Source organism: Caretta caretta, chromosome 23 (assembly GCF_965140235.1).
Source record: "Caretta caretta isolate rCarCar2 chromosome 23, rCarCar1.hap1, whole genome shotgun sequence".
Lineage (NCBI taxonomy): Eukaryota > Metazoa > Chordata > Testudines > Cheloniidae > Caretta > Caretta caretta.
In genome coordinates this window covers 14,497,259-14,508,571 of record NC_134228.1, presented here as the reverse complement: position 1 = coordinate 14,508,571, position 11,313 = coordinate 14,497,259, and the positions used below count along the sequence as shown (strand labels likewise).

Here is an 11,313-nt window from a genome sequence, read left to right as displayed (position 1 = left end):
AGAGGGATGAGGAAGAAGCGAGCGGGAGAAGGAAGAAAGCAAGCAATAGAAGGAGAGGGATGAGGAAGAAGCGAGCGGGGGAAGGAAGCGAGCGATGGGAGGAGAAGGGATGAGGAAGAAGCGAGCGGGGGAAGGAAGCGAGCGATGGGAGGAGAAGGGATGAGGAAGAAGCGAGCGGGGGAAGGAAGCGAGCGATGGGAGGAGAAGGGATGAGGAGGAAGCGAGCGGGGGAAGGAAGCGAGCGATGGGAGGAGAAGGGATGAGGAGGAAGCGAGCGGGGGAAGGAAGCGAGCGATGGGAGGAGAAGGGATGAGGAGGAAGCGAGCGGGGGAAGGAAGCGAGCGATGGGAGGAGAAGGGATGAGGAGGAAGCGAGCGGGGGAAGGAAGCGAGCGATGGGAGGAGAAGGGATGAGGAGGAAGCGAGCGGGGGAAGGAAGGCATAAACCCTATGGGGAGAAGACTGGAGGGGCCCAGCCGCAGCTGAGGAATCTTGGGGTCCTGGCCTGTTCCCGTAATGGACCAGCCCGACTCGTTAGCCGGGGGGGTGTGGGAGAGAACCCAGGAGTCCTAGCTCCCAGCCCCTGTAAATAAATCAAGGCAGCACTGTAAAAAACACAGGTTTATTCTGCTCCTGCCCCCCCCCGTTCCCCTGTCCAGCCCCCCATGCCTCTTCAGCCCCCCCCTCGGTTCATGTTGGTCTGGGGGTTGGCTCCAGGTACCCCACATTCCTCAGCATGGGGGGCCCTGGCAATGTGAACGAAGAGCGTTAGAGTCACTCGGAAGCCAGCCAGGACCCGGATGCCTGGGTTCGCTTCCCGGTTGTGGGAAGGGAGTGGGGTCTAGTGATTAGAGTGGATGGGGGGCTGGCAGGAGCCGGGACCCCTGGGTTCTCTCCCCAGCTCTGGGAGGGGAAGGGGGGGGACAGGTTCGCTGTGGGGGGGGGCAGGGCTGCTTCTGCTCCCCAAGGGCAGGAAGATTGGTGGGAGGCCTGTTCTATTCATAGCTTCCCTGGGAGGGGGCATGGGCCCTGGCGGGGGCGGGGAGGGAGACAGACCTGGGGAGAGAACCCAGGAATCCTGGCTCCTAGTCCCCACCCCCCTCCCAGAGCTGAGGAGAGAACCCAGGAGTCCTGGCTCCCATCCCCCTCACTCTAACCATTAGGTCACACTCCATTTTTGTGCCTCTGATACCATCCACCCTTGCACGGTTTTTGCACAAACCTCACGACCCACGTGCGCACATCTGAGCCTTTGCACGCTTGCCCCACAATGGATGAGGTCCGGTTGCCCCAACTGGCCCCCTCGCACGCTCCGAGGCCTGCACTGGGAGTGATCTGGGAGCACTGGCTGGAGCCGGGGCGGGGTCATTGCACGCTCGGCACATGGCGGCCTGAGCCCCCCTGCACCCGTCGCACGAGCAGCACGACTGACCGCTCCTCTGGGGGCCACAGCCATGCTGCACAAAGGGGAGGTGGCTGGGAGCCAGGACTCCTGGGTTCTCTCCCCGGCTCTGGGAGGGAAGTGGGGTCTGGTGGTTAGAGCAGGGGGGCTGGGAGCCAGGACTCCTGGGTTCCCTCCCTGGCTCTGGCAGGGAAGTGGGCTCTAGTGGTCAGAGAAGAGGGGGCTGGGAGCCAGGACTCCTGGGTTCTCTCCCTGGCTGTGGCCGCGTGGGCGGGAGGCGATCGCTATTTGCCCGCTGGGGCCGCGTCCGCCCCGTTCTGGCACCCGCTGCCCTTCTGCGAGAGGCGGGTGGAGGTGCTGAGGGCCGCGGCCGCCGCCTTGAAGCTCCGCTTGCGCTTGGCCACGTTCTGCTCGGGGTGGAAGATGATGACGTAGACCTTGGGCACGTAGAGCATCCCCAGGGAAACTGAGGCACTGAGGCTCATGGACACCGTCAGCGTCAGCGTCTGGATGTAGATCTGCGGGAGGCAGAGAACGGGGGGCTCAGGGCGGCTGGCGCAGGGCTCGTCCCCTCCAGCGGGGGGCGGGAGGGGGCGCTGGGAGCCAGGACGCCTGGGTTCCTATCTCTCGATCCCTCTCTCCTTTCTTTCATACTTGACCCTTATTTTCTTCCCTTTCTCAAAGCCTCACCCATGGGCTCCTCTCCACACCCTCATCGTCCCGGACTCCTGGGTTCCCTCCCCTCTCAAAAACTATAACCCTTCATCTCCCCCCCCCTTTCTCCCTGGACTCCTAGGTCCCCCTGCAAACTCCAGCCCCTGGGCTCCCCAGACTCCTGGGTCCCCTCCCCTCCCTCTCTCCTACTCCAGCCCCTGGGCTCCCTCCACTCTCCCGGACTCCTGGGTCCCCCTCCCTCTCTCCTACTCCAGCCCCTGGGCTCCCTCCACTCTCCCGGACTCCTGGGTCCCCCTCCCTCTCTCCAACGCCAGCCCCTCGGCTCCCCGGCCTCCTGGGTCCTCCGGCCCGCGGACCTTCTCGGCGGACTGGGCGGTGCCGAAGAAGATGGGCACGAAGGCCAGCCAGACGATGCAGGTGGTGTACATGGTGAAGCCGATGGGCTTGGCCTCGTTGAAGGTCTCGGGCACGCCGCGGGCCTTGACGGCGTAGACGGTGCAGGTGACCATGAGCACCAGGCTGTAGCCCAGGCAGCAGATGAGCGACAGGTCGGACATGTCGCACTTGAGCACCCCCCGGGCCGCCTCGGGGTTGGGCACCCGCTGCTCCTCGTAGTCGATGACGCTGTGGGGCGGCAGGGCCCCCAGCCAGGCCAGCGCCCCCAGCAGCTGCACGGCGCTCAGGCTGAAGGTGATGGCCAGCTGCGAGGTGGGGCTGATGAACCGGGGCGGCGTCACCGACTTCTTGCCCTGCTCGAAGATGCGGTAGATGCGGTTGGTCTTGGTGAGCAGGGCCGAGTAGCTGAGGGCCATGCCCAGCCCCAGGAAGAGGCGCCGGGCGGCGCACACCACCACGCCCGGCTCGGCAATCATCAGGAAGGTGATGGCGTAGATGAGGAAGATGCCGGTCAGCAGCACGTAACTCAGCTCCCGCCCCGAGGCCCGGACGATGGGCGTATCGTTGTGGCGCACGAAGGTGACCACCACGAAGGTGGTGCCCAGGATGCCGCCCATGGCCAGGCAGACGGGCAGCACAGCCCAGGGCGAGCTCCACTCCAGCTTGACGATGGGCGTGGGCCGGCAGGCCGTGCGGTTGGGGCTGGGGCGCATGTCGAAGGGGCAGGTCTCGCAGGTGAACTCGTCCAGCTGGTACTGGTACCCGTCGCAGAGCTCGCAGTGCCAGCAGCAGGGCACGCCCTTCACCATCTTCTTCCGCTCGCCCGGCCCGCAGGGCAGGCTGCAGACGGACGAGGGGATGTCCTGCTGGCCCCCGGACCACTGCATCTCCTCGATCTGCCAAGGGAGAGCGCGGGCAGGCAGCTGGCTCTGGGGTGGGGGGTGCTGGGGAACGGCCAGACATGACGCTGCCCTGGGATGGCTTGCCTGCTGCTGAGATGCAGCCACCTCTGGGGTGGGGCAGCTGGGGAACAGCTACACATAACGCGGCATAGGCATGCTATGCCCAGGACTGACAGGCAGCCACCTCTGGGGTGAGGTAGTTGGGGAATAGCAGCACATAACGCTGCATAGAGATGGCTTGCCCAGGGCTGAGATGCAGCCAGTTCTGGGGGGGGGGGGGTCAGCTGGGGAACAGCTGCACATAACATTGCCCTGGGATGAATCCCCCGCTGCTGAGATGCCACCCACCCCGGGGCAGGGCCGCAGAGGAATAGCCACGCGCGACGCCACAGGGGGACGGCTCGCCCAGGGCTGAGATGCAGCCACCTCTGGGGCGGGGCGGCTGGGGAACAGCTGCACATAACGCGGCATAGGCATGCTATGCCCAGGGCTGAGATGCAGCCACCTCTGGGGCGGGGCGGCTGGGGACCACATGCCCACGCCCCGGGCCCCCTTGCACTCACATTCAGGCGCAGGTATTCGGTCCATTGCCCGATGGCTTTGTACCCGGGCGCCGTGGTGTTGGTGAGCTGGTACTGGAAGATGTCATAGCGCCCGGGGGCATCTCCGTTCTCATTGAACATGACGGGGGTCCCGGCGCTGCCTGGGGGGCGTGAACAAGGGGGGGGCTGGATGCAGCTCGGCCGGTGCCCCTCACTCCGGACCCGCAGCCCCCTGTTGGCCCAGCCCTGGGCTCCCCCCAGCCAGTGCCCCTCCTCCCTCACCGTTGAAGCTGACCCCGCGGATGTAATGCAGCAGGGTGCGCCCGTCCACGGGGTCCATGCGCTCGCAGAGCCCGGGGGCGCCGGGGCACAGGTCCAGCTGCATGCTGTGCAGGGCGTGGGCCATGGTGTAGACGGCGTCGATCACGAACTGCACCTTCCCCTCCTGCTCGTAGGTGGAGTCCCGCCCGATGCGCTCCTCGCCTGGGCAGAGAGGGGCTCAGGGGGGCGGGGAACGGGGCCCGGGGCCCGGCTCCTCGCCTGGGCACAGAGGGGCTCAGGGGGGCGGGGAACGGGGCCCGGGGCCCGGCTCCTCGCCTGGGCACAGAGGGGTTCAGGGGGGCGGGGAACGGGGCCCGGGGCCCGGCTCCTCGCCTGGGCACAGAGGGGCTCAGGGGGGCGGGGAACGGGGCCCGGGGCCCGGCTCCTCGCCTGGGCACAGAGGGGCTCAGGGGGGCGGGGAACGGGGCCCGGGGCCCGGCTCCTCGCCTGGGCACAGAGGGGTTCAGGGGGGCGGGGAACGGGGCCCGGGGCCCGGCTCCTCGCCTGGGCACAGAGGGGCTCAGGGGGGCGGGGAACGGGGCCCGGGGCCCGGCTCCTCGCCTGGGCACAGAGGGGCTCAGGGGGGCGGGGAACGGGGCCCGGGGCCCGGCTCCTCGCCTGGGCAGAGAGGGGTTCAGGGGGGTGGGGCCCGGGGCCCGGCTCCTCGCCTGGGCACAGAGGGGCTCAGGGGGGCGGGGAATGGGGCCTGGCTCCTCACCTGGGCAGAGACGGGCTCAGGGGGGTGGGGAATGGAGCATGGGGCCTGTCCCCTCTAGGGAGCACCGGCCCCGATCCCCATCTCATTCTCAGCAGGCAGATAGCTGAGATTTGGGGTGTCCGGGCATCATCCGCCCACCGTGGTGGGATCAGCCCCCAGCCCCCCAACCCCCTGGACTCCCCTAAGAGCCGGGGAATGAGCCTTGAGTGGGCTGATCACACCCCATGCAGGGGATTAGCTGGAGCGGGGGCACCAGGGGGCCAGTGTCTCCTTCCCCGCCGCGGGATTGCCACCCCCCGAACCCCCAACCTCGTCCATCCCTGAGAGATCAGCCCCCCAAGCCCAGCCCCCGGTACCGGTGCATTTCCGAGCGGCCTCCTCCGGCTGCGTCCCCGGGCGGGTGAGTTTGCATTTGAAATCGTCCTCCCAGAACTCGGCGAACCAGATATTGCGGCGATTGTTCTCCAGGGAGCGCGAGGTGAAATACTGATCGAAGCCTGCGGTGGGGAGACAGGGGTCAGCAGGGGGCGCCGTGGGGCAGGGTGCTCAGTAGGGGGCGCTGTCCCCTGGCAGGCCGGGCCAGGCGCTGTGGGACAGGGAGCTGGACATGGGGCGCTCTGCCCTGGCAGTCAGGGTCAGGCACTGGGGGGTGCCATGCTGCTGGCAGCAGGGGGTCTGGTAGGGGGGCTGGGGGGCACGGTGCTGTGGGGAGCGGGGGGGTGGGGGGTGCAGTGGGGAGTGGGGGGTTTGGTCGGGAGACTGGGGGGCACAGTGCTGCGGGGGGTTCGGTGGGGGGCCCGGCGGGGGGGATCCGTTACCGTCGATGGACGCCCGTTTGGGCAGAATGGTGACGGCTCCTTCGGCCACTTCCTCCTGCCGCAGGATGGGCGAGATCTTGGAGCCCCAGCTGTCCGAGCCAACCCACAGGAAATGCCCCGTCAGGTTGGCGCGACGTGCGGCCTCCAGCACCCGCCTGCAGGGGGCGACAGCGAGCAGGTGAGTCCTGAATTCCCGGGGAGACGGGCCCGGGGGGAGCCCCAAACTCACTTGATGTCGTCCTCGTTGGCGAAGATGATGATCCCGCGGGCGTTGGGCGTCTCCATCAGCCGCTTGATCAGCTTGTCGAACTCGCCGGCCCTGGGCTCCCGCGGGATCTTCATGGACTGGGCGATGCAGACGCCGCCTGGGGGGGGCGACAGGGAGCCCCCGTCACGGGGACTGGAGCCCCTCACTCCCGCCCCGCAGCCCCCGGCTAGCCTGGCCCTGCCCCCTCCAGCCCTGCCGGTGCCCCTCACTCCCGCCCCGCAGCCCCCGGCTAGCCCGGCCCTGCCCCTCTCACAGCCCTGCCGGTGCCCCTCACTCCCGCCCCGCAGCCCCCGGCTAGCCTGGCCCTCCCCCCCCCAGCTGGTGCCCCTCACTCCCGCCTCGCAGCCCCCGGCTAGCCCGGCCCTGCCCCCCCCAGCTGGTGCCCCTCACACCCGCCCCGCAGCCCCCGGCTAGCCTTGTCCTGCCCCCCCCCCCAGCCCTACCGGTGCCCCTCACTCCTGCCCCGCAGCCCCCGGCTAGCCCTGCCCTGCCCCCCTCACAGCCCTGCTGGTGCCCCTCACTCCCGCCCCGCAGCCCCCGGCTAGCCAGGCCCTGCCCCCCCCCCAGCTGGTGCCCCTCACTCCCGCCCCGCAGCCCCCGGCTAGCCCGGCCCTGCCCCTCTCACAGCCCTGCCGGTGCCCCTCACTCCCGCCCCGCAGCCCCCGGCTAGCCTGGCCCTCCCCCCCCCAGCTGGTGCCCCTCACACCCGCCCCGCAGCCCCCGGCTAGCCCTGCCCTGCCCCCCCCCAGCCCTGCCGGTGCCCCTCACTCCCGCCCTGCAGCCCCCGGCTAGCCTGGCCCTGCCCCCCCCAGCCCTGCCGGTGCCCCTCACTCCCGCCCCGCAGCCCCCGGCTAGCCCGGCCCTGCCCCCCCCAGCTGGTGCCCCTCACACCCGCCCCGCAGCCCCCGGCTAGCCTTGTCCTGCCCCCCCCAGCCCTGCCGGTGCCCCTCACTCCCGCCCCGCAGCCCCCGGCTAGCCCGGCCCTGCCCCCCCCAGCTGGTGCCCCTCACACCCGCCCCGCAGCCCCCGGCTAGCCCGGCCCTGCCCCTCTCACAGCCCTGCCGGTGCCCCTCACTCCCGCCCCGCAGCCCCCGGCTAGCCTGGCCCTGCCCCCTCCAGCCCTGCCGGTGCCCCTCACTCCCGCCCCGCAGCCCCCGGCTAGCCTGGCCCTGCCCCCCGCAGCCCTGCCGGTGCCCCTCACTCCCGACCCACAGCCCCCTGCCCGCCCAGCCCTGGGCTCCCCCAGCCCTGCCGGTGCCCCTCACTCGCGACCCGCAGCCCCCTGCCCGCCCAGCCCTGGGCTCCCCCATAGCCCTGCCGGTGCCCCTCACTCCCGACCCACAGCCCCCTGCCCGCCCAGCCCTGGGCTCCCCCATAGCCCTGCCGGTGCCCCTCACTCCCGACCCGCAGCCCCCTGCCCGCCCAGCCCTGGGCTCCCCCATAGCCCTGCCGGTGCCCCTCACTCCCGACCCACAGCCCCCTGCCCGCCCAGCCCTGGGCTCCCCCAGCCCTGTCGGTGCCCCTCACTCCCGACCCGCAGCCCCCTGCCCGCCCAGCCCTGGGCTCCCCCAGCCCTGTCGGTGCCCCTCACTCCCGACCCGCAGCCCCCTGCCCGCCCAGCCCTGGGCTCCCCTATAGCCCTGCCGGTGCCCCTCACTCCCGCCCCGCAGCCCCCGGCTAGCCCGGCCCTGCCCCCCCCAGCCCTGCCGTTGCCCCTCACTCCCGCCCCGCAGCCCCCGGCTAGCCCGGCCCTGCCCCTCTCACAGCCCTGCCGGTGTCCCTCACTCCCGCCCCGCAGCCCCCGGCTAGCCCGGCCCTGCCACCCCCAGCTGGTGCCCCTCACACCCGCCCCGCAGCCCCCGGCTAGCCTGGCCCTGCCCCCCTCACATCCCTGCTGGTGCCCCTCACTCCCGCCCCGCAGCCCCCGGCTAGCCCGGCCCTGCCCCCCCCCCCCCAGCCGGTGCCCCTCACTCCCGCCCCGCAGCCCCTCACCGGCCTCGCGGGAGATCTGGACGAAGGCCTCCACCCCACTTTCACCGTAGTTGCCCTCGGAGGCCAGCGTGGAGACATAGTTCCAGCCCAGCGCCTTCACCACGTCCAGCATGGCCTGGGCCTGGTACGAGTCCGGCGGCACCACCCGGGAGAAGTAGTCGTAGCGGTTGCTGTCGCTGAGCTCGGGGGCGGTGGAGGCGTAGCTGATCTGCGGGATCTGGGGGGCAGAAGGGCAGGAGACTGACGGGGGTGCCAAGGGGGCCCCTGGCCCCTGCTCGGACCCGGGGGCAGCCCAGAAAATCCCTGCACCCAGGAGCTTCCGGACTCGTCAGCGGCGACCCGTCAGCCAGGGTGGAAGGAGACAGGTGGCAGAGCTGGGAGAGAACCCAGGCGTCCTGGCTCTCAGCCCCGGCCCTCTCTACCCACTAGACCCCACTCCCCTCCCAGCGCCGGAGAGAGAACCCAGGCGTCCTGGCTCTCAGCCCCGGCCCTCTCTACCCACTAGACCCCACTCCCCTCCCAGCGCCGGAGAGAGAACCCAGGCGTCCTGGCTCTCAGCCCCGGCCCTCTCTACCCACTAGACCCCACTCCCCTCCCAGCGCCGGAGAGAGAACCCAGGAGTCCTGGCTCTCAGCCCCGGCCCTCTCTACCCACTAGACCCCACTCCCCTCCCAGCGCCGGAGAGAGAACCCAGGAGTCCTGGCTCTCAGCCCCGGCCCTCTCTACCCACTAGACCCCACTCCCCTCCCAGCGCCGGAGAGAGAACCCAGGAGTCCTGGCTCTCAGCCCCGGCCCTCTCTACCCACTAGACCCCACTCCCCTCCCAGCGCCGGAGAGAGAACCCAGGAGTCCCAGCGCCAGAGCTGATGCCTCGCAGAGCTAAGCGGGGTTGAGAGAAATGAGAAGGAGCCGGGGCGGGGGCCCTGTCGCCCCTGCTGGTGGGGCCGAGCCCTTCTCTGGGTGTGGGGCTAGGGCAGTCCCTCACTTCCCCCCACCCCATGTGCTGTGGGGTCGGGGAGAAGCCGGGGGAAGGCTCATTGCCTGGACCCTGAACCCCACAAAACTGCCCAGGGATTGGGAAGCCGGAGCTGCAAGGAATTGTGGGTAACAGTGGCCTAGTTGGGGGAGGGACCCGCTTCTGTGGCTCTTGGATGTGTTACCTTCCCCCAGCACCGCCCCCCCCCCCCCGCATCGTTAGCTAGGCTGTTGATGGATTGGAGCACTGTGGGGCAGGGGGGACGGGACCAACAGCTGGAGGGAGGGAGAGAGAGAAACCGGCTAATACCGTGTGGGGCATCCCAGAGCCGGGGAGAACCCAGGAGTCCTGGCTCCCAGCCCCCCTGCTCTAACCACTGGACCCCACTCCCCTCCCAGAGCTCGGGAGAGAACCCAGGAGTCCTGGCTCCCAGCCCCCCTGCTCTAACCACTGGACCCCACTCCCCTCCCAGAGCTCGGGAGAGAACCCAGGAGTCCTGGCTCCCAGCCCCCCTGCTCTAACCACTGGACCCCACTCCCCTCCCAGAGCCGGGGAGACCCACTGCGACTGGGGTATATCTGGGGATATCAGTCTGATTTTATCCATCTCCCCATGTCTAGGAGACACCCCCCCCGGGACAGGGCCCGCCATCCATCCCCCCACTTTCAGGAGACGCCCCCCCCGGCTCCCCACCCCGGCCACTCACGGCAAAGAGCCGCAGGACGTTGGCCACCATGATGGAGACAGAGCTGGCAGAGGCGCCGACCACGGCCACGACCCGCTCGGGCCGGGTGAAGAGGGGGGGCCGGCCGTCGGCGCAGCGCACGTCCGACGTGTCCTTCTGGATCAGGGCCTGGACGAAGGTCAGCGACTGCTCCAGGGCGTAGGTGTCCCGGGAGCAGGTGTCCAGGATGCGGGCGCCCAGGGTGAGGTTGGGGAGCAGCTGGGGGTCGGCGTTGATCTGGTCCAGGGCGTAGAGCATGGCCTCCATGCGGTGGATCCCCTTCTCCTTCTTCACCTCACCGCACGGCACCCCGGCTGGGCCCCGGGCGTGCACCGGGAACAGCCCCCCCAGCGTCACGTCCCCCTCGATCCGGATGGAGAAGGGCTGCGTGCCCTGCTGGGCCCCTGCCCCCCAGCCCCACAGCAGCAGCAGGAGGGGGGGCCACAGCTGCCCCATGGTTGGGCTGGCCCCGAGCGCTTCACGGCCTGCAGCGGGAAGGAGGGTGAGGAAATGGGGCAAGCCGCCGTCTGGATGGGCCTGGGGGCCAGGAGCTGGTTCACTCGGGCACCGTCCCTAGGACACCTTGTTGGTCCGGGTCCCCTGGCAGGTGGCCAGTGCTGACCCCGGTTGCTCCCGACCACTGGCCAGAGCGAGACCCTCCCCGCCATGGCCCTGGAGAGATGGAGGCCATGAGGAGGGGCAGCTGGCCTGGCTTGGAGTGTAGCTATCGATCCTCATACCCACCCTACCATCTGTCCATCCGTCCACCCACCCACCATCTGTCCCCCCACACCTCCATCCATCCATCCATGTATCCTTCCCTCCATTCCTCCATCCATCCATCCATCCCGACACCCCATCCATCCACCCACCCACCTATCTTCTGTCCCTCCGCCCCTCCAGCCATCCATCCTTATACCAGCCATCTTTGTATCCCTCCCTCCCTTCCTCCTTCCATCCATACATCCTGACACCCCAACCATCCATCCATCCATCCATCCTTTCATCCATCCATCCCAACACTCCATCCATCAGCCATCCTTGTATCCCTTCCTCCCTCCATCCATCCATCCTCACACCCACTCTCAGTCCCTCCGCCCGTCCATCCATCTATCCATCCATCCATCCATCCTGCCACCCGCCACCCATGTATCCCTCCCTCCCTTCCTCCATCCCTCCCTTCCTCCATCCATCCATCCAGCCATCCATCCCGACACCCCATCCTTCCTTCCCTTCCTCCATCCATCCATCCTCACACCCACCCTCAGTCCCTCCACCCATCCATCCAACCTGCCACCAGCCGCCCGTGTACCCCTCCCTCCCTTCCTCCATTCATCCATCCCGACACCCCATCCATCCATCCTTCCTTTCCTCCATCCATCCATCCTGACACCCCATCCTTCCATCCATCCATCCATCCCTCCCAGCACCCCATCCATCCTTATACCCGCCATCCGTGTATCCCTCCCTTTCTCCATCCATCCATCCATCCATCCATTCACTCCCTTCAACCATCTTCACACCCACCATCCATCCATGCACCCCTCCATCCCTCCCCGCTCACACGCCCGGCTACTGTG

At 69.1% G+C, this 11,313-nt stretch overlaps 1 protein-coding gene across 1 annotated transcript; it reads right to left on the bottom strand.

Annotated features, from left to right (window-relative positions):
* Window positions 1-1,147: 1,147 nt before the first annotated feature.
* On the bottom strand, window positions 1,148-10,591 carry LOC125628433 (metabotropic glutamate receptor 6). The gene is made up of 9 exons (XM_048833473.2): window positions 9,716-10,591; window positions 8,034-8,250; window positions 6,003-6,138; window positions 5,774-5,928; window positions 5,312-5,452; window positions 4,199-4,399; window positions 3,938-4,077; window positions 2,433-3,368; window positions 1,148-1,919 (listed from the first exon to the last, which is right to left on the bottom strand). Exons 1-9 carry the CDS (start codon window positions 10,187-10,189, stop codon window positions 1,686-1,688), a joined length of 2,634 nt encoding a protein of 877 aa, XP_048689430.2. The 5' UTR covers window positions 10,190-10,591; the 3' UTR covers window positions 1,148-1,685.
* Window positions 10,592-11,313: the final 722 nt, after the last annotated feature.